The 23,998-nt window shown below is 32.9% G+C and overlaps 1 protein-coding gene across 5 annotated transcripts in view; it reads right to left on the bottom strand.

Annotated features, from left to right (window-relative positions):
- CNTN5 (contactin 5) overlaps positions 1-23,998 on the bottom strand; it is a 1,627,773-nt gene that overhangs the window by 529,643 nt on the left and 1,074,132 nt on the right. For 4 of the 5 annotated variants that reach the window (XM_074304446.1, XM_074304445.1, XM_074304444.1 and 1 more), the window contains 2 exons: positions 8,866-8,989; positions 8,556-8,731 (listed from right to left, as the gene is read on the bottom strand). In XM_074304446.1, coding sequence (XP_074160547.1) covers positions 8,556-8,731; positions 8,866-8,989 — 300 coding nt within the window. The remainder of the gene's footprint in view (positions 1-8,555; positions 8,732-8,865; positions 8,990-23,998) is intronic. The other variant, XM_074304449.1, reaches the window with a different exon arrangement.

Consider the following 23,998-nt stretch of genomic DNA (forward strand, 5'->3'; position numbering starts at 1 on the left):
AATTGAGCACATTGTCTCCTGATAGTATTAGTTGAAAATTGGATTTGGGGAAATGTAACTAAAAAAAAAGTTTGTTTTTTCTCAGTTATATGACTTAAGTGGCTCTGTTTGTTGGGTTGTCATGGCAAAAATAAAAAAAATCAGAAAGAAAGATATATACACAGAGATAAGCTTATTCAAGAAGTCATCCTAATATGGAAGTTGATAGACACCCACCATTCTAAAAAGAAATTATGAGGCAAGGTTTGACATTTGAATTTGACAATTCCTGTCACTATATGCTGTTTTGTAGCTAAGGTGAAGGAATGAAAGAATAGACAGCTCCTTGTATAGTAAAAAGTTAAATAGCATATTAGCTATAACTGTGGAATCATAGGAATGGAAAGAACCCTCAGAAATCTTTTTTCCTCCTGTAGGGCTGCACTTAAATCATTTTGGGCAGACAGGTGCCTATTAGAAATCTGAAGGAAAAGATATGTCACAACTTGTCCTGGGAATCTCTTGCAGTGAGGGAGGAATATTGTGTGTTCACTGCTAAGTAAAAGATTGTTATGTTGTTAACCTATGAGTAGATTGTGTGCAGATGTTTTCTTCCTAAGGCACAGAAATGTACAACTACAGGGGCTGTTGTCTCATTAAGGCTATTGGATATAGTATTTCTACAGAGTGGTTATTCCTTATACCTCTTCCACTTTGTCTACTGACCTCCCTGTCTTCCTCTCAGTCCCAATTAAAATTCCATCTTTTACTGGAAACCTTTTCCAACCCTTTTTTAATTCTAGTGTCTTCCCTCTGTTAATTATTTTCTATTTATTCTGTACATATTTCTGTATTATATACAGTTTGCTTTATATTTGTTTTCATGTTATTTTTATCATTACATCATAAGGTTCAGCAGGAGCTCTCTTACACCTATTTTTTTGTATCCCTAATTCTTGGCATATAGTAGTACCTGCGTAGAATAGGCCCTTAATAGAGGTTTATTAATTGACTGAGAAAGCAAAGCTACCCCAGAACTTTGCCTGGGAAGTCAATAGAGAAGGATCTGTTGTTTCCAACCAGTTGCATACTCTCCCAAATCTCTATCATTGTCATCAAAGAAAGTTTGGAGAGGGGGAGGGGATGCCATTTAATTTTCCTATAAATATTTTATGTATTTGTGCAAAATAGCTAAAGAATTATGTTTCTCCTTGATTACAGAATTATTTTGTGTGTGTATGAGAATGAAATATAACCACCATTCTCCTTACCCTCCACTGCACTGGAATGACTTACAATGAAAAACTGAATCAAAGTATTGGAAATATACCCTCAAAGTCTTCTAATTGTCATATCCTTAAAGAGTCAGAAAGATGACTCTTGGAACATTGGAAGCAAAATGGAAGGCAGAATAGCTGTTGATGCTTTTAGAAGTGAATGCAGCTCCCATTTGCTTTTAAGGCCTGAAGCTCAGTTTATGTCAAAGATCAAATAATCTTTTGGTTCTTTACTACTTGATAAATATATTGTATTGGAGAAGGCAGTTTGATTTGAAAACTAGTTGAACAAGGGAAAATTTATTCCATAATTTAATTTCTTTTTTGCAGCTTCCACCTAAAGCCTGATGACTGAGTTAGAAGGGAAATCAAAACCATATCAGAAAAATGAAGAGTTGATGGATTTTGAGATATATTGCATGGAAAAGTGATGTAGGAGCACTTGATAGCTACCTTCAAATATCTGAAAGATTATAAATGACTAGGCAGCTAGGTGGCACAGGGGATAGAGTGTCTGACTTTGAGTCAGGAAGCCTCCTCTTCTTGAGTTCCAATCTGCTTTAAATCACTGACTAATTATGTGACCCCCCAGGTAAGTCATCCATCCCTGTTTGCTTCAGTTTCTTCACATGTAAAATTATCTAGAGAAGGAAAGAGCAAGCCACACAAGTATCTTTGCCAAAAAACAAAAAAACAAAAAACATTTATATCATAGTCAGATGTGACTGAAATAACTGAACAACAAAGAAGAATTAAGCTTTGTAGATTGTTCAAAAGAATAGAAGTAGAAGTAGAGGGTATGTTAAAAGTGGTTAGGTCAAAAGATAGGGTTCCTTCTCAGGATCAGATCAAAAGTGTAATGACTTCTGTTCAGGATGGTTCCCTGAATTGCCTTATCATCATCTAGGAGTTCCCCTAATTAAACTGGATGGCCATTTATTAGAGATATTGTAGTGGTGATTTTTTTGTGAATGGGAGATTAGAATTAGATGGTCCTTTCCATTACTAAGACACCATAATTTTATGAATGTTTATTACTTGTAAATTTATTAATAAAATTATTCAAAAATATATGTGCTAAAATGAGTTAACATTAAATTAAATGACATCTGAAATTGCAGTTTTCATATGCCAAATTGTTCCACAAGGAGGCTAATGTGTAGAGAGACTAAGACCACCTTACAAAACAGCTTGAAAAATAAACAGCATTCAATAATCAAATGCCATTGAAAAATAAAAAGTTGTCATTTCTACAACATTCTAGAGAGTAATGGCATTTTGTTATGTAGAATGTAAACTCTCTCTCAAATAAACTCTCCTTCCCTCTCAAGTTCACTTTAATTTTTTTTCTTTTTCACTCTCAATTTATTCTAATGATTCCAAGTCAGTGATACCAAATACTATTACTTTATATGTACTTTAGTTACATATGTGAATATTTTCCCTTAAACTACAGAATTAACCATAATCATAATGGGGTAAATGAAATATCATTAATAAGTCATCCTCAAAGTAATTGGCTTTTGAGTCAGGGATATAATAGTAACTTTAAATATGAATTGATATACCTAAAATTTTCTTTAGTATATTAACTAGAGAATGCTTTAGGCTACTTTATGTCTTATGCTATGCAAAAGTAACATATTTGGTATCATAATATAATATTTAAGGAATAAAAATAATAAACTTTCATTCAAAATGAAATTATTTCCCTCATGCTTACCCAAACATTATTTAGTAAATAAGATTTATGAAATAATGCAATATGATGGTAAGTATTTGGAATTTATTGTTAAGTGAAAATTTTGGCATAAAAGCCTTACTAGTGAATCTTGGTTTTCATTCCTCTTGTCTTTTTATCTGAAGTGAGGATGTGGAGATGGGGAATTAAACAAAAGATGCGAATTTTGAGTTTTAAAAGAAAATGACTCCTTCATTTTGTGGTTCATAATTAAAAAGGCTAAAAACTTTCAGCTACTTTGGAAAACAGCAGTCCTGAGAGTAATAATGGCAGGATACTATTATATATTATTATAATATAATATAAACTCTTTGACAGTTTAGCAGAACATTTTAACTTATTGCTTCAAGGAAAAATATTCATTTAGTATTCTAAATCTAAATAATCTAAATGCTCAGAAATGCAGAATGTTCCAATTTATCTATGAACTCTCCATTATCCTTAAACTTTCCATATGAAGACTTTTTTGAAGTAAGAGACATTAGGAAATCTTACTCTTGATTCATTTTATGTTTGACTTTTTATCATGAATTATTTGTAAGAATCAGAACTTTTGATAGATTGCTCAGCTTTCTGTTTCCAAGCTCAGCAGGGTGTATGAGATGTGTGTAGTATCACATTATCAATTTCAAATTCTCATCAGCATAGCATTAGGTTAATAGAGTGACAGAGCTTTACATAGCAACTTCTTGCTTGTCAGTGGTGGGAAAAATTATTCTAGTAGGTGAGAATATTATTCTTCTGATAAGTATAAGTAAAATGAATATGATACTCCACTTTATAAATAGTTTGCTTAAAAACCAGCAACAACCATTACCAACAAATAGGTCTTTGTATTTATACAAATCTTTCTTTAAGGAAAGTGGGAAAAGAAACAAACAAAAAAAACTTTTACAAACATGACTTTACCACTCTATCTCTCTTCAGTTAAGCCCTTTGAGGCATGTAGCTGTTGTTGCTGAAGTAGAATATACTCATTAAGTTGAACTGTGATAATAACTAATCATTTAGCTGGAAAACAAAATGTGAGATCCTCAGGATAGACATTTAGACATTTGAAATGGAAGTTTACAAGGGAAGATAAATAAGGTTGAAGTAGCTTTTCTAGTCCATTAACACTCAAAGTAAAATAAAGGTTTGTGAATGAATGAAAAAACGAGCAGCTTCATGGCTATATTTTAATGATAAATTAAATGGTAACATACAATGAAGAGACTTTTTTAAAGTTTATTTTGCATATACAAGGGAATTAACAATGATGGGGACTTTGATAAATAAGGTTGAAGTAGCTTTTCTAGTCCATTAACACTCAAAGTAAAATAAAGGTTTGTGAATGAATGAAAAAACGAGCAGCTTCATGGCTATATTTTAATGATAAATTAAATGGTAACATACAATGAAGAGACTTTTTTAAAGTTTATTTTGCATATACAAGGGAATTAACAATGATGGGGACTTTGAGCTATTATCAGGCACTACAAGGTACTCTCTCTCCCTCCTCATAGGGTCTACTTTTTAATGGCATCTTTCTACCTACTATAACTAACACTGATTAAGAATAAACTCTTCTATAAATCTAACCTACCAGTCAATGACACACCCAGGCCTGATGTCATATTCCTTTAATGGATTCTTCCAAACTCCTTTCCTTGTTAATGATAACCCTGTTGCTCTACCAAATCTATTTCATATTTGCTATTCCTAGTGCCTATTTTAATTCTTCATTTTTATCTGTAATCTCTTTTAAATAAATCTACCTTTTGGCAAAGAGAATTGCCATTGTGAATTTGTCACATGTTTACTTCAAACTGGGAATTCTTACCCTGATCTCATCAACAGGATCAAAGAAATTATGGCTTATATATTTATTTCTGACTTTAAACCAAAAAAAAGCACTATCAATGAATTTTTAAACACCTACTATATTCCAAGTATTGTCATGTGATCAATATCAAAAGTATTTAAAAAACCAGTCATCTCCATACCACAAAGATGCATCACAACAGGGCAACCCATTAAACAAATATAATACAAAATGCCCCAAAACCTCTGTGCTTCTCTTTTTGCAATGGAAATATAGAAAAACAGCAGAAAAAATGCATTTTTGGACTATCAGTGCTAATATTCTTATTAATGATTATTGGTTTTTGAAATGTAAGATTCTTGTCTGTGACCTCCCATATGTGCATATTTTGTGATGTATAAAATACCATTATTGTTTTTATATCATTTAAAATTGATAGAACACTTCATAAATTTTGACTTATTTGCCAAATAAAATAACTATATGAGATATCCTAATTTTACACAAGTGGAAAGTGAGAACAAGAAAGTTAAAGTAATTTGTATCAATACTTCCCATCTCCATTTTGTTAAAAAATATTGAGTATTAATATATCTTGTCACTGATATCAATCCTGTTCCTTTCTACCTAGTGATTAAACTAACAATCAAATTTATGTTGAAACTCATCTTCTGCTCTCATTATTAGGTCTTATAGTACACATATGCATGTACATATGGAGAAAGAGAGAGATAGAGATGGAAAGACAGAGAATTATAAGGAAATCCATATTTTATGATCATAACTTTGAAGTAGAAAAAAGATCAAAAATCCTAAATAAATACATCCAAGAATGATCATGAACTGATACTGTGAATTGTAGACCAATATAATCCAGTCCTAAATTATTGCTCTTTGAGTCAATCAAAATTTATTTATGCAGTGCTAATTATGTTCTAGGATCAAGAGAACTCATGAAATACAATAACAATAAAAAATGTGGCTCATAAAATACACCTTAAAACTTTTCAATTTTGTTCAAGGTGTTCACTAGTAAAAGAAAAAATGCTAAAAATCAAAGTGAAAAGATGATGTGTAAACTTAAACAGTTTGGACCAGAAGGATGTGTCAGAAAGATAGTGTTCCACCATGCAACCAATCAGCCTTTTTCTCTTGGGGAATACTCTAAGACCACTCTTTTTGTGAGTTGTCAATATATGGGACAAATTTTAGGCAAATTGTTAGGTAAAGTACATTTTCAATGCTCTTCTATTTTCTTTTCTGTCCTGCCCCTCCTTATCTGTGTCACTTATTCCAATTTCTTTCCTACGCCTAGTTCCAATCTGGTGCCAGTGTCTCTGTGTTACCGGCTTCTAAGAAAAGTCATCTCTCCAACAGATTTTTGTCAATATATAAATTTCAGCGTGCTGTAGACATGTACATACAAACAGAAACACACACACACACACACACACACACACACACACACACACACACACACACACACATGAATGCATGCACAAACTGTGAAGGCATTTGCAAAACTGAAAAACAAAAGAAGCAGCTTGGAAAAGTGTAATGTTTAACCCAAAGAGAAGTTTAAGAATAGTGAAATTTTAGATATAGCATTTGAATAGGAAAATCGCTTTGGATAGAGAAGTTTTTATTATGTCCTTAAACTCTTTGCTTCTAATTATGTATTTAATATATAATCTCCATAAGAAAAATGGATGGCTGGGGGGGAAGGATACAATTAAGATCATGATTGTTGTGCAAAGGATTTACATTTACCTAGACTTTCCTTCACTTCCCAATAACCTCCAAAGACATCAACTACATATCTAAAATAGTCCGTGTTTTATAAGGTCATGCAATTCAACCATAATGATTAAGTAACAAAATTTTAATCTACATGTACAGAAGAAATATGGTAAATTTGAAAGATTTTTGGCTGGCTGATGCCCTATCATTGGCAAAATGCAGTCAAATAGCCTGGCAAATAAAAGTTGTAATCTCTCAGTCTAAATCTGTCATAATGAATTACAATTAATAGATTAGAGAATCAGCCTCATATCACAATGGAACATTTTATGCAAGTTCATGACTTTAATTTTATAGTTTCAACTTTCATATGGGTTTATTCTCACAGAAAATAATTAAATACAGATAATGGGTTGCTAATTGGCAGTGTTTTACAGTAGATAGCACTAAACCTAACTTCAAAATTCTCCTCTATGTGACCATGGAAAATTCACATCCTTTCTAAGCCTCAAGAAAAATCCTAAGACTTATCTGTTAAGTGACAGACGGTTCTGAACTTCATCAGTGGAGAAGAACCCCACACTAAGAAAAATCACAGATTCTAGTGACATCTGCATATTGAGCGCTAGTGGGCAAACCACAGACACATAGACAAACTCTAAAATATAAGGTATAGTAATTTTTAACTAAGATTTGTCTACTACATTTTTTTTTGAAAAGTCATTGTGTTCCTACAGATACCCTGTGTGACATTAGTCCAATGAAAGGAATTGACTTTTTCTTCAGTCATACATTGTGAATACAATAAATAAATTACCCTATACTTTGGTATGTAATTTTCTGTGGAATAAATACAGTTTATAGTAACAAGGGATGTTGTTGTTTCCATCCACTCTCCCTGCCATGGCATAAATGGAATTCATAGAAGTAATATCTTATCAATTACCAAGACAAGCCCAATTTTTGACCGTGTGACAGATTAAAATATTTCCATGACTTGTCTTGGTATTCTCTAAGTTATGAATCCTGAAAAATTAACAGTCTAGATTTTGAATTTTTCTTGCCCCTCTTTTCTCTACCTTATTTTCTTTCTTATATAATTTTAGGGTAATGTAGCTGAGTTAGATGTGTTTATGTATAATATATAAAGAAAAATTGGTTATGCGAACTTTAGTGCATACCGTTAAATTTAAAATTCATTAACAAAAGATTTGAAAGCCAAAATAGATCCCTTATCTATTTTATAGATAGATAGATAGATAGATAGATCATCTATTTTATAATTATCAAGGAATCAATATATTAGAACTAAGATAAGGTATCAGACACACGAGGTGGCCCACCCAGGCCCCCTCTTCTGGACAAATGAGCCTGATAAAGAGTAATCAGGAAATATTTAACAGAGTAAGTAAAAATACAACAGAATATAGATAATACGAGGATCATCATTTATTTGATACCACAGGCTAAAGGACTATTATTAGAGATTTTTCAGCCTTAATGGGCAATAGTTCTTCATTTCAAGAAAAGGAATTTCAGAAATTTTTGTGAAAACATATAAAAACAAGAACAAGTTTGGTTTAGATGAAAAAAGAAATGAGAGCATACACTTTATACAATGGTCCTTGGAAAGAATTCTGAATTTGGACTCAAAAGACCTGAGTATGTGCTAGCTTGGTCACTTATTAACTGTGTGACCCTGAGAAAATCATTTTTGGAGGGGCTTCAATCTTAAAAATTATTATCAAAATATTTAGTTTATGATACTACACTGAAGGAAATTATTCCAATAAACTCTTTTAGGGATTAAAATTCCAGAACTTATTTATTTTTCCTCTCTACTAACATGTGCTCTTTCTTTATTAATTCTGATCTTTTCCTTCCAGGAAAAAAAAAAAAAGACCCCTCATGGCTACAATTTTATACTTGCAAAGATTCTGTCACTAATTTATGACATATTCACTAACCATTAAAAGGGCAAAAGGGTTTCATGGCAATAACATAATTTACTCACAGGCAAATTGAAGTATGGCTTCTCTGCTCAGGATGCTTCCCAAGGAGTTAGCTGTTAAACACTGATAATGACCAGCATCCTTTGCTTCACTTGGGTTGCTGATAATGAGGTTTCCTTCAATCAAACTGTAGCGATAATCACTTTCCAAGTCTAATTCTGTTCCATTTCGTAGCCATCTTAGAAAAAAATCAGAAGAAATAGAGATGAGGATTACACAGGGCCTTCTCTTAATCTCTGGGGATTCCAGAATGTCATCCAACTGTTGTTTTAGAGGCTTAGGGGGGATGAGTGCTCAAGAGAGAATTTCTACCTGTAATTGGGTACAGGGTTGCCTCGAGCTTCACAATTCAGTGCCACTTTCTTCTCATCAGAATCAGTAGGGAAAATGATATCATCTGGTTCCTGCACAAACACTGGCCCATAATCCACACTCTCTATAGAAACAGAAAAGGGCATACTTTCAAAACCCTCCAAAGACATTGATTCATTAACTCTCCTCCCACATTATCTTAAAAACCATTCTACCTGGATGCAAAATGCCTCTTATTCTTGATGCATTTTTAAGGTAAATACCACAGAAAATTGTTGCTATACCAAATTCTACTTCCTAAGTGAAAAGAAGATCTGAATAGAATAGAATTGTTGATTAACCCAATTTTGCAATTTTTTACACAAGTAATGGAAAAAAAGGGATAAATTAAGTACTTGATGTTATACATTTATTTAATTTCTTTGTATCTTTGTTTTTTATTCTTTAAGTTAGGGATAATGAAAAAATACCAACCTCACCTTCTATTATGAAAACTAATTAATGTTTCAATAATTCCCACTTCAATTTTTGACCCATAGTTTAATGGTAGAATTAATGATATTAAAATCTGATTATTCTAAGAATCAAATATTGGTCTTAGTTGATTCTTTTATTGAATTCTAAATGCTCAATATTCTTCTAGGCATTGTGGGTGTGAAGAAACCACTCCGATTCAAATAAATGCTGTGAAATTATCTTTGCCCTCAAGGAGTTTACAATTTCATAGAGCAAACCAAATATAAACACATAATAACTTGAATAAAATATCTCATAAACAATTTAAGAATAAATTAAATGACAACTAAGAAATAGAGACATAAATTATGAGAAGACAATCATCAGAGATCATATGATCAGGAACAATTCCATCATGGGGACCTCCCAAACCTGGAATTTAAATAGGGCCTCAAAGGATGATTAAAATATATATAGTTAAAAAGAAAAATAGGAGGCTTCTTGAGATATGGAAAGAAAACAAGCAGTTATTGTGGTGACACCTGAATCATAGATCAAAGAAGGAAGAACCTTAGATAGGATTTAAAATACAGAAGTCAGAAATAAGGAAATAAGGCACCCTAAAAGAATGTGACTTCCTAACTCCACACAAAAAAGAATAGTGAAACAGTTGCATGTTTGACATCTCTGCTCTATAACAACACACCCTAGGAGGATAAAAGGATATTGTTTATTTGTTAATTATATGGGTCCAAGAGAACTGGAGTTCTCTCAGTAAGTAATATTTTAGTGTGTATAGTAATTAGGTGGGGACATGAAAAATATTCAGGAAGTGAAATTCAAGAAAATTTAAAGGAGAAAATTTCAGGGCTAACTGTCACATTCCATTTGGTCCCAAATTGTCCTAAGAAATTTTGTCTTAAAAAATACAAGAAAAACATCCTTTGAACTCATCAATTGGAAATTATTAGAAGCAAGGATTCACATAATAAATAAACTTCTTGGTATACTACATGTTGTGCTAAGGAAGTAGAAAAGGATTTTATTGTTTTATGGCAAGAGATAACATTGTATAGTTGTTGTCTTTCCTTTGTCCTTGAAGAGGACCATGTTATCAGGAAGGAAGGAGGAAAGGAAGGAAGGAAGGAAGGAAGGAAGGAAGGAAGGAAGGAAGGAAGGAAGGAAGGAAGGAAGGAAGGAAGGAAGGAAGGAAGGAAGGAAGGAGGAAGGAAGGAAGGAAGGAAGGAAAGAAGGAAGGAAAGAAGGAAGAGAGGGAGGGAGGGAGGGAGGGAAGAAAGGAGGAAGGGAGGAAGGGAGGAAGGGAAGAAGGGAGGAAGGGAGGAAGGGAGGAAGTGAGGGAGGGAGGAAGGGAGGAAGTGAGGGAGGGAGGGAGGAAGGGAGGAAGTGAGGGAGGGAGGGAGGAAGGGAGGAAGGGAGGGAGGGAGGAAGCTGTCTTCCAACTGAACAATTCCAGGCCAGCTTTACTCAGAGTTTGTTGTTTGTCCTTCGTTCTTGAAGAGAGCCTTGGGAGAAAGCCATCAGGGAGGTGAGTTGAATTTAAGTGAGGGAGGGCTGTGCAATGTCACTTACATCACTTTCCCTTCAGAGCCATCTGAGTCCAAAATTCTCTATAGAATGATACTCACAAGGAATATAATTCTATATGAAGATCTGAAATTTGGCATAATGGAAAAATTAATTCTTATTGGTCTTAGAATCCAAAGGATCTAGAAGTTAGCAAGCCTGATCTTGGCTCCAGGAGCATCATTTTTAGACAATACCATAGGAGAGTTGGGATACTGTCAACTCATTCAAAATAAAGGCAAAGAGCCAATACCTAGTCTTAAGAAGCTAGACTTAACTTTGAAACTACTAAAGATCTTTCCAGTTCAAATAGGAATATAGCAAGATCATACACACATACACATATATATATATATGTATATATAGCCACAATTGTAATTTAATATAGTTCTAAAAATGTTAACTGTAGAAATAAATCAAGAAAAGAAATTGAGGATATAAGCCCTGAAAAAGTAAAAATTACAGTTAATTGGGGATGATTCTATTTTCATAAAAAATCAAAATTTAATAGAAATAATAACTTCAGTAAAGAAGTAAAATATAAAATAAACCCACAACATATAATGAGCATTTATGTATGTTAGTAACAAATTCCAATAGGAGGAGCTAGAAGAAGAAATACTTAGAAATCATTCATTCAATGGCATTTCATTCCTTTTTCTTGTTATTCTATATACAGAGGGAGATAAAGTTACTTCTCTTAAGCCACTATGGAATAGAAATGAAACAAAGCAGCAGATGGAAAGTGAAAAGATATCTGGAAAGGAAAGCCTTTATAAAGGAAGGTTTTGAGAGGTGTTTATTGCTCTACCTTAAGGCCCTTCAATCAGATGGGTGAGGCAACAGAAGCTGTTGAGAAGATATTGAGCATTAATAGCCGGGTCAGTCAGTAAGGTGATGTTATTTCAGGTGATCAACTTATTGGGGATAGGGGCATGATGTAGAACCAAGCAGATCAGTTGATTGTAAATGAAGAAAATCAAGAGAAATCTACTTTTTTTATGTGTCTGTTTTCAAAAGTCTTTTTCCCCCATAGGTTTGTTTCCAAAGAGGATCTAAAGAAAAAAAATAGCTCAATTCTCCCAGGTTCACAGGCTTACTCCACCAATCATACACACATGAAGAGTCTTATCTATCAATAATGAGGGTCTCAAACAAATGATTAAGACCTGAATCCAAAGTTCCATATTGAAACCTTTTTAAGTCAAATTCGATCTCTCCAATGTTTTCCAATCATTTGATAGTATTTTCTAGATATTATATGTGCCATAGAGACTAACGTTCTTAGTTTCCAAAAAAAAAACCCAGAACAAAAGGTTCTTAGTTAATTTTTCCCTTTTAATGTGCACCAACTATTCTTTAGAGTGAGAAGAGCTAAGAAACTGATTTATCCTGAAGTATTCATACCTTCAACAGAACTGAAAGTCTTCAAGGAAAGGTCAGATAATATCTTGCTAGATGTATTGTAGAGAGTAAGGAGCCTTTTTTTGTTGGTCTCTTTTAGCTGTAGACCTATGATTATAGGGTCCCTTCCAACTCTGAGATTTTATAATCCTATACTTAGCTAAAATAAGCTATTTCTAGATATTCAGTGGGAGAACTGGTCCTGAACCATTCTGCTTATATGCCTATATTTGACTGAATGCCTACTAGTTCCTTAGAACCATTGAACCAATCAGTTGCAGGTAATAGAAGGTAGAAAGGTGCCAAGTTATGAAGGGTTTTAACTAGGAAATAAAGACATTCCAATTGATCCTAGAGGTAGGTAATAGAGAACTGTTGGAGTTTATTGAGAAGGGGATGATATCATCAGATCTAAACTTTACATAAATCACCTTGGCAGCTAAGTGGAAAATGGATTGGATTGGGAAAGACTTGATGCAGAGAGACTAATTAGAAGATTGTTTCAATAATTCAAGAAAGAGATAATGAGGCCTAAATTAGGATGGTAGCTTTGTGAATAGGGAGAAGGGGACTTATATGAGAGATGTTATGATCAGTACAGTCCTCCTATATTGCCAGAGGCCATGAAATATCATTTTCCAAATGATTCCCAAATGCCCAGATGTGGATTGAGGGGAGCTATGGTATTGTCAGATAATTCTGCTTATATGCACTACCCAAGTAGCAGCAGATACTAAATTAATAGGAGTTTGAAAAGAAATGTCCCTTTTAGCCTCTCAGAAGATGATGCCCCATATCTGTGACTGATGCCATATTTTGATATGATGACTACCACAGACTTTGAAATGTTTAATTATAAATTGAATTTTGAGATAAGTTTCACAGTTACAATGTGTGAAAAATATTTCACACCATGTGAGCTTCTAAAATGTTTTCTTGGAGAAAATATTCACAGCTTTCCTTTTCATTTTAAGTTACCTTTTGAACACTAAATTCATTTTACTTTGCAAAAGTTAAAAGAAAATAATATATCTTCATTGCAAAAGTTCTACTCACTCCTATGATTCCAGAAGCATCATTTACTAAAAAGTAATGTGTAGTATACGTTACAACTAGTAGAAAGAACAAATCTTACAAGGCAAATTAAATGACTATCTAGTAAATGGCTTGTTTTTATTTTGCCACTTTTTTCTTTTATATTTAAGATTTCCATTCTGTTTAAAATGATTTATTGCTTAGGCAGTATAGTATATCAGTTAGAATTCTGGATTTACTGTTCTGCTTTTCAATCCTACTTTAGAAACTAATTTGCTGTGTGGTCACAATCTCAGAGATTTAATTTATTCATTATAAATGAAGCATATGATACTTGTTATGCCAACCTCACACAGTGATGAAGAATGTTTTGAAAATGTTAAAGTTATACATATGTATATATATGTATATATACATATATATCTATGTGTGTTCTATAATCATACATTCAAATGAAAGAGAGAATGTTCAAATAATCATGTAGGTACAAGATAGATACAAAATAGGTATATGGTAAGCTAAGAGGTGAAATCACAGCTAGCTAAGAGAACCATTAAAAGTTTTCTGTGGAAAGTAGCTGAATCTTGAAAGATGTGAAATTAAAAACATGTAAGAAGAGTAATTGACCAGGGGGATAGTTAATACAAAGTGTGTGTGTGTGTGTGTGTGTGTGTATGTGTGTGTGTGTGTGTGTGTGTGTGCGTGTGTGTATGTATAGATATAGATATAAATATAGATATACAAACAAACACATAAACATACATATCGTAGCATTTCAACTAATAATGTACATTTTTATATAGGGTCAGAAAACTGGAAGTAATTACAGGAATTGGTAATGGAGAGAAGCCAGATTCATTCCCAACAATATGAGAGGTGAGACAAGGATGCCCATTATCACCACTAGTACTCAACATTGTACTAGAAATGTTGATTTTAGCAATAAGTAAAGAAAAATAAATTAAAGGAACTAGAATTGGCAGTGAGGAGATAAAACTATTACTCTTTGCAGATGATATGATGATATTCTTAGAGAAGTCCAGAAAATCATCCATAAACTACTTGAAACAATTAACAACTTTAGAAAAGGTGTGGGATATTAATTAAACCCACACAAATCATTAGCATTTCTATATAACAGAGGATGGCAGAAAGAAATAGAAAAACAAATTCCATTTAAAATAACTATAAGCAAAATAAAATATTTGGGTGTTTACCTTCCAAGACAAATCTAAGAACTATCTGAACACAATTATAAAACACTTCTCACTCAAATAAAGTTAGATCTAAACAACTGGAAAAATATCAATTGCTCATGAGTAGATTGAGCTAATGTAATAATAATGGCAATTCTGCCTAAATTGATCTACTTGTTCAGTAACATAGCACTCATACTGCCGAAAGTAATTTTATAGAGCTAGAAAAAATAATGACAAAACTCATCTGGCAGAATAAAAGGGAATCAATGAAAATATTACAAAGGATGGGGTTACCAGTATCAGACCTAAACAAAATTATAAAACAGTCATCAAAATCATTTGGTCCTAGCTAAGAAATAAACTAATGGAATAGGTTAGATACACATGGCACAATAATCAAGACCTATAGCAATCTAGTATTTGATAAAATCTTAAACTCCAGATTCTGGGATAAGAACTCACTATTTCATAAAAATTGCTAGGAAAACTAGAAAATAATATGTCAAAAACTAGGCAGACATATATATCTCATACCCAATACCAAAATAAATTCAAAATGAGTTATGATTTGGGCATAAAGAGTGATACTATAAACAAATTAAAACAGTAAGAAATAATATCTTTATTATTAGGATATTATTATTAGAAAAATTAGGAGAATAAGAAATTAATTATTTAATTAAATTGTTTTATCTGGATTGTTTTAGAATTGTTTTGGATCATTGTCTTGATCAGAGTAGCTAACCCTTTCATAGGTGACCAATGATACAATATTGCTGCTATAGTGTACAGTATTCTCTTGGTTTTGCTCATTTTACTTTACACCAGATTTTTTTCTCTTTCCAGATTTTTTTTCTCCTCAAACTATTCTTCTCAAAAATGATAAGATTTGATAATGTTTTGTCTATCTGAAGAAATAAGAAGTTGAGCATAACCAGAGATTTTAAGCTTGAGTGATTGGCAAAATGGTATGTTCTTTTTAGTAATATATAAATATAAAAATCAGGAAAGTTTTGACAAAAAGACGAGTTCTGTTTTGGAATTTGTTGAGTTTGAGTAATGTATGAGATGCTCAGTTGAAGATGTATAAAAAATGGTTGGTCATGTGAGACAGTGGCTAAGAGACAAGGGATGACTATGGAGACTGAGGAAACAGTTGAATAGAGATGGAACTCATATTATCACCCAAGAGAGATGGTATAGAGAGAAAATAGAAGAGAACTCAGGAGAGAACCTAAGTTCTGAGACAAAACTTTGAGTACTGAGAATGTTGGATAGACATAAAGAAAACCATACATACAAACCCAGGGAATGTTGAATGATTTTGATGCATAAGTAAGAGGCATCTTATGAAAGCTCATAAGGTGGGTATTTTGTTTTACATAATCAAATTTATTTCTAAATTAAAAAACAATAAGCACAATAGGATTCTATAATCTCTACATCTTGCAATCAATTGAGAATATTTTTAAATATGGTCTATTATTGAATATTCATTACAAAAAGTTTATTTTTGTTAAATACTCTCACTAAGAACCCCTTCAATTCATATAGAGATGATTTTTGTAAAGATGGGAGAATAAGCATAGAGCTCAATAGTTGCACACATTCTTATGGTCTCCTCAACTGACTCCAAGAAGCTATAGCATATGTAGCATGTATAACAGCCACATTGCTAGTAAAATCATCTCAGCAAATGGGCTAAAGCAAATTGAGGGTACCTGATAGATCTCAAACCTATAGGTGAATTATGCAATGTCTATCTGAGCCTGTGAATGAGAGGATGAGAACAGTTTGTTCCAACAGCCATGAAGGCAGTTGAAATAAATGATATGGAGTATTTAGGGTTTGGTTAGGGACTGAAGATTCCAGGGGTCATCCACTGCATACTAGACTATGTCCAGTCATCTTGATTTTTGTCTTGCCAATAAATTATCAGTGACTCTGGAGGAAAGGATGAGACAGACAACTTTGCATAACTCTGCCCCTTTTAATTCCATTTCACATGCAAGTCAAGATATCACCCCATGATGTCATTGGTCCTTTTCAAAAATGAAGGATGAACAATATAATAATTCCTCAATAACCTTGCATTTCTGCAATTTCTAGCAGAAAATTTTTCTGTATATATTTGGCTAATTTGGCTTCTTTTCATACCTTGATTCATTGGGATGACATTTTTATCTCCTATATAAGCACATCATGGATTGTGATATTAAGGTCAAAGTGCAATGTTTCTATTGTCCTTGATGGGGGAAATAAGTTGTTATATTTTTCTAAATCTTTTTCTTTTCTTCTGTCATATTCCCATATTAAAAAGTCAGTGAAAGCCTTTAGATTATGCTGCTTGTTATAACTTGCAAAGCTTTCTTTAAACTGTTTTTACCCTTCACTGCTTCTTTTTGCTTTATTATTTATCACCATTCTTCCTCATGATACTTTATTAATGAGTTTATATTTGAATCCAGTGTTTTCATTGGCAGCCACCTCTCTTCAATTGGCAAGTAAGTTAAATGTTTGTCTAGTCTCTTCTGAACTTCAAGCTGACACTGCACCATTATTGATTATCCTTGGTATCTGAGCACTTAACCACTTGTAATCTTTTTTTGTCTCATATGTAATCTAGCTGACATTATTCTATACTTCTCACAACATTAATAATCAATATGATGCAATCTATTCTTTATTAAACATTTTTATGCGAGACACAAAATACCAAGAGTTGGGAATACAAAGACAATGACCAAAATTTTTAAAAATATAAAAAAAATAGATCACCTCAAGGATTTAATATTCTCAAAATAAATAAATTTAAGATGATTTATGGAAAAGGGGAGCATTAATAATTATCAGGGAAGGATTTCCCAAAGAGGCTGGTTGCAGTTAAGCTGAGCCTTGAAGGAAACAAATAATTCTAAGAAATAAGGAGGGAGTGCCTTCCAGGCATGAGACACAGCCTGTGCATAAACCTAAAGGTAGAAAATATAAGGCAGAATTTCAGAAATAGCAAATCAATAATTTTATTTGGAAAGACTGAGTACATGACATAATGTAAAATAATTGTGGACAAGTAAATTGGAATCAGGTGGTAAAGAGTTAAAAATGCCAAACAAGACATAATATTTTATCCTCAAAGCAATAGAAAACTCTAGAAGATTCTGAGTACCAATTAACACAATGAGATTCATATTTTAGTTATATCATTTTGGTCTCCATGGAAGATGGGCTGGAGGATGGAAAGGCTTTGAAAGCAAGGAGACCAATTAAGAGCATATTAGAATATTCTAGGTTTGAAGTAATTAGGGCTGAAAATAGGGTGATGGTGATATGAGTGAAAGAAAGGGCATGTATGAAAGATGAGGAGGAAAAAGTATGATAGAATTTATAAGGGATGGCAAATAATTAGATATGGAGGGTTACAGAAAGGGAAGAATCAAGAATTATTTTGATATTGCATACATGATAAAAAGACAGTATTGCCCACAACAATAATAAGAAATTTTAAAGAAAGACAGTTTTTTTTTTTTTAATTTTTGGAGAGTGAAGATTGAGGAGGAGATGAGTTTTATAAAAACAATTATAGAGTGATATAAAGTAGTATTTGTGTTTACTTTTTAGAGAAAAGAAACAATCAGGGATCATTATAAAATAGTATATATTTAAGTGCTTTGTTAAATATAATAAAGTACCTGAACACTGAGTGCAAGCAATTACTGCTTTGGGTGCTCTAGACAGAGAGCAATATTGATTAGAACTTATTAAAATACCAAGTCTCATTTGTATCTCCATATTTAGGATCAGAGATTTAATGCTAGAAGCAACATTAGATGTCATTTGATCCTCATTTTACAGATGAGAAACTTGAGATGTGTGGGGGAGGGAGGGGGAGGTGAAGATGGCATGATTTGTCCTAGGTCACCCTAGGTACAGTAAGGTACAGGATTTGAACTTAGATTAGTATACTCTTTCCCCTATTCCCTACTGATAAAAGCATATCATTTAATATACTAAAAATATATGAAGAAGAATCAAAAGGTCTTTGCAAAGAATGTTTTTTATTCTAACTAAAAATGATTCAGATGTAGACTTGTCCTTTTTTTAATCTCCATTCCTCTTCTAAGATCTCAGAATTAGATGGGCTCCTCTGGTTTCTTTAACTTCCATCTGTTTACTATACAAAGGAGGATATGTTTAGATTAGTTTTATTTCATCATAACATCATAATAGGGCGTTTGTGGAGTCCATTTTTTGTCAAGTTCAGGTTAGAACAGATGACCTATGATTCTTACTCAATTTTTCAAAACTAACTTACTAGGAAAGATTTCCTGAAAATACCGGATGAAATACCACCAACTCAACTGGTCAGTAGAGAGGGCCCTTTGGTCCATATTCCCACTACTCAAGTTCAACTCTGGTTGATAAAGGAGATAGTCAGATGTAGAGCATAAGTCTAATATCAGTAGTTAATTAATCAATACAGTATTGAAGTATGAAGTTTCTGAAGGCTATGTGTCCATAATATTCTTATCACCTAATGCAAGCTGAAAAACCCTAATGCACATGGATTTTATGATCCTGGACAAGTCAAATAACATCTCAGTATTTTCAGGCAACTCTCTAAAGATATGTGATGATCTTCATTAGTAGAAGTTCCCCCAATGGGAAATTTATAGCTATGAAAATATAGCTTTAGTCCAAGGAAAAATATTACTTGACACAAGTAATGGGGTCAGGTTATAGGTACAGTATAAACAAAATTAAATAAACAAGAATAAAAACATGACTCAACATGACTCAATCATCTCATCCCAATATGAAATTAAAAAAAAAAATCTTAGACACCAATTAGTGGTTTTAATAACAAAATACTAATACTTCAAATCAAAATCTAATCACTTTTTATTGAAAGAGGAAAATGTGATTATCATGGACAGGCTTGTTTAACAACTTTTCTTTAAAGCTAAAGTTTAGGAATGAACAGCTGGCTTATGTTTTTCAGCTTTGTCTGATCATTGGAGAACTCTTGACTAACTTGCTTCACAAATTTGGCAACTTGTTCATAAATTTTATAAAGTTTTTTTTTTCTTATATTAAATGAGGCATTATACTGAATTTCTTCATTATACAATTCTTATTTTTGATTATTCTTCCTAACCATCCTAATTTCTGAGAAAATATGGATTGTAACCCAAAGACCCCAGCTTTTGGAATAAGAACTCACTATTTGACAAAAATTGCTGGGAAAATTGGAAACTAATATGGAAGAAATTAGGGCTTGACCCACACCTAACACCACATATCAAGATAAAATCTGGAGTCATGATTTAGACATAGAGAATGATGTTATAAGCAAATTAGAACATAGAATAGTTTCCCTTTCAGATCTGTGGAGAAGGAAGGAATATGTGTCCAAAGAAGAACTAGATCTCATAATTGAACACCAGATAGATAATTTTGATTATATTAAGTTAAAAAGTTTTTGTACAAACAAAACTAATGTAAGACAAGATCAGAAGGGAAGTAATAAATTAGGAAATCATTTTTATATTTAAGGGTTTTGGTAAAGACTTCATTGACTCAAATTTATAAGAATTAAAGCCATTCTTCAATTGATAAATGGTTAAAGGATATGAAAAGACAATTTTCAGATGAAGAAATTAAAAACATTTCTAATCATATGAGAAGGTGCTCTAAATCACTACTGATCAGAGAAATGCAAATTAAAACAACTCTGAGATATCACTTACAGACCTCTCAGATTGGCTAGAATGACAGGAAAAGAAAATGACAAATGTTGGAGAAGAGAAATCTGGAACACTAATACATTGTTGATGGAGTTGTGAACGGATCCAGCCATTCTGAAGAGCAATTTGGAACTGTGCTCAAAAGTTATCAAACTGTGCATACCTTTTGACCCAGCAGTGTTTCTACTGGACTTATATTCCCAAGAGATCTTAAAGAAAGAAAAGGGATCCACACATGCAAAAATGTTTATGGCAGCCCTTTTTGTAGGAGCTAGAAACTGGAAACCGAGTGGATGTCCATCAAGTTGGGGAATGGCTGAATAAGTGATGGTATATGAAGGTTATAGAATATTATTGTTTTATAAGAAACGAACAGGAGAATTATTTCAGAGAGTCCTGGAGAAACTTACATGAACTGACCCTGAGAGAAATTAGCAGAACCAAGAGATCACTGTCCACAGCAACAACAAGATTATATGATGATCAAATTGATGAATGTGACTCTTTCTAACAATGAGTTGATTGAGGCCAGTTCCAATGATCTTGTGATGAAGAGAACCATCTACACCCAGAGAGAGGACTGTGGGAACTGAGTGTGGATCACAACATAACATTCTCACTCTTTTTGTTGTTGTTTGCTTGCATTTTGTTTTCTTACTCATTTACTTTCTTTTTTTTTATCTGATTTTTCTTGTGCAGCAAGAGAATTGTATAAATATGTTTTTACATATTGGATTTAATATATTTTTCACATGTTTAACATATACTGGATTGCTTGCCATCTAGGGGAGGAGGTAGGGAAGAGGAGGAGAAAATCTGAAACACAAAGCATTGCAAGGATCAATGTTGTCAAATTATCTGTGCATGTGTTTTGAAAATAAACAGCTTTTTAAAAAATATGGATTGTAATGATGGGATAGAAATATATGAAATTCATATAAACACATTTTATTTAAGACTTTTTTATTCTTATAACATGCATATATTTTATATGTGCTTAAGAATGATGAATGAAGAGGAAAATATATTGCTCTTCAGCTGTGATTTTAGGCCCGTAGTTCCCCATACTTCAAAGAATAACAATAGAAGTGAGAGAGAAGATCCTCATATAATGGGACAGGTCAGACTTGTAGTCAGATACATCTGGGTCATAAATGGCCTTAATTGCCTTAATACAACTACAATAAGCATATGCTATAACTACTCTTTCCCTGAGACTTTGCTTGAATTGGTTCTATAGTTTCATTCAGCTGATTTACCTTGATAGGCCCTGCTCACAGAGGGACTAATAGAGTAGTATTCATAAAACAACCACTTCAATGATAGTCAGAAATCCAGCTTCTCCTTAGATACTTCTGGGTATAGGGTGGCTATAAAACAGTCCAGCCCATGTTTGGACACCCCAAATTGTCCAATGAGATGGTGTAAATCTTAAACTTTTTCCATTAACAACCCCTTTCTATCTGAGAAAATTTTATATTACCCCAAAGTATGTAAGTATATAAAATAAGGGTACAAATCAAATATTTACTGATAATAAATCATAATTTCATGATACCCACATTCAGTTTCAAGACCCCATTTCGGGTCACAACTCATAATCTTAGAAGCTGGGCAGGATATAAAGTTCTGGGCCTGAAGGGAGACAGGAAATCCTGAATTCAAATATAGTTTCAGAGGCTTAATAGTTGTGACTTCTGTTTAAGTTTTCTTAATTATAAAATGGGAATTGTAATAGTACTTACCTCACAGAATTGTGAGCATCAAATGAAATGATATTTGGGAAGTGCTTAGAGCACAGTATATGCTTAATAAATAAATGCTTGTTTCCTTCAATCCCCCTTCCTCCCTCCCTTCCTTCTGTTAAGTTAAATTCCATTACCTCAGATTTTTGGCCCATTGGTCCCAGGTCTGCTCTGTAGAGCAACATAAGCTAAGTTTAATTGCTCTTCCACATAACATTTTTCAAAGTTTACAACTAGAGTCATGATTTAAGCCTTTGTTTTGAAAGCAAATTTAACTAAATAAATAAATGAAAGTCCTTGTATGGAAATAGTATAAAAATTAGGTTAATAGGCCCCATGTTTTCACCTGTTTTTCATGTTCATGAGAATATTATCCTCGATTTTCAATTTGCTCTTGCTCTGTAAGTGCTTGAGGTTCTAACTCTTAAAGGTCTTTCAATTAACCTCTATTACCATGAAAAGTTCCAGTTTAATCCTTAATCAGCTTTTGAAATCTTACAGGAGATATTACTTATATTCAACAACTACCTGAAAGTAATTATATTAATTCATTTCCCCTCCCCCCAAGTTAAATAACCCTTTCCTAGGTCTCTGCTAAGTTAACATTGATGCAATTTGGAAAATCACAATATTGAAACTTATCTCAGGACAAACTTATTTCTAATGGCTTATCTGCCCAGCGTTTTGTAGGATCATTGTTCAAAGCAAAGTTCTATAACCGGGTTTGGGGGCTTCTTTTAATTCTGTGTGAATTCCTAGTAATAGAAAAGAAAGCACTGCCATTCCTGTAGCATCACACGGAATATTTATTATATAATTGTTATCATTGTCCCATCTAATTATCTCCCCATTCATGAAAAACAGTTGAATTCTATCCTCACATTGATGGTAGTTTAGGATGTCCCTGGTGGCTGAAGCATAAAGCAGCTTCCTGCTTCCAACAAGGCCTGAGACCTTTCTTAGTAAAGGCTCACAAATCTTCATGATTTATAGGGGAAATGCCAGCCTACTTAGCAAGTCCATAGAGCAAATCATATCCCAGAGTCCTAGAAAAATATCAATTCATATTTACCTAGGGCTTTAAAGTTTACATAATACTTTCCTCACAGCAGATGTGTGAATATATTTTTACTGCAATGTTTTAGCAAAGATATTTAAAAACTGTAGGGAACTTTAAATTCAGTATTTGTTTCAGGCCAGTATTATGGAACAAATACGTTATCAAAGAACACTTTTAAATAAACCCCATGGTTCCCCTTCATAATTGATGCATATAAGTTAAACAAAAATGAGTTTTTAAAGAAAAAAAAAAGCAGAACTATTATTATGCCCATTTTACAAATGAGGAAACTGAGGTTCTAAAAGGTAAAATAATTTGTCTTTAATCCTATATGTTAGAACTAAACTTGAACCTGGACTTCTCAAAAGTATTTGATATAATTGCACATCTACTAGAATATGAGCTTTTAGAGTAGGGACTATGTTTTTTACTTTCCTTGTATTTCCCATGCTTAGCACAGAGTGAATGCTTCATATATGTTTGCTGACTGATTGACATTCTTCCAGATATTTTCTTCTCTCTAGTTTTTCATGATATTGCACTCTACTGGTTCCCTTCCTTCCCATTCCTACCCAGTCTCAGGTTTTGCAGGATTTTGTTTTTGGTAATGGGCCAGAACTCTGGACAAATATACTTGAGGCAAGGATTCTTACAACAAAGTGTTAACTCAACGGAATTGATAAAAGATAATGGTTATCTAGTTTAGCATGGTGATTAATAGTTCTCTGGTTCAGTATGATTGATTTAATCTTACAACAAATAAATGGTTCCCTAGTGATATAATTATTGACTTATACTCAGTATGATGAATTAATTTAATTATAATAGAGTATTTAAACTGGGGACAGACTCAGCCAGAGGAGAGAAAACTTAACAGCCTCCTGGTGGCTCTCTTCCCTTCATCAC

Source organism: Sminthopsis crassicaudata, chromosome 3 (genome assembly GCF_048593235.1).
Source record: "Sminthopsis crassicaudata isolate SCR6 chromosome 3, ASM4859323v1, whole genome shotgun sequence".
NCBI lineage: Eukaryota > Metazoa > Chordata > Mammalia > Dasyuromorphia > Dasyuridae > Sminthopsis > Sminthopsis crassicaudata.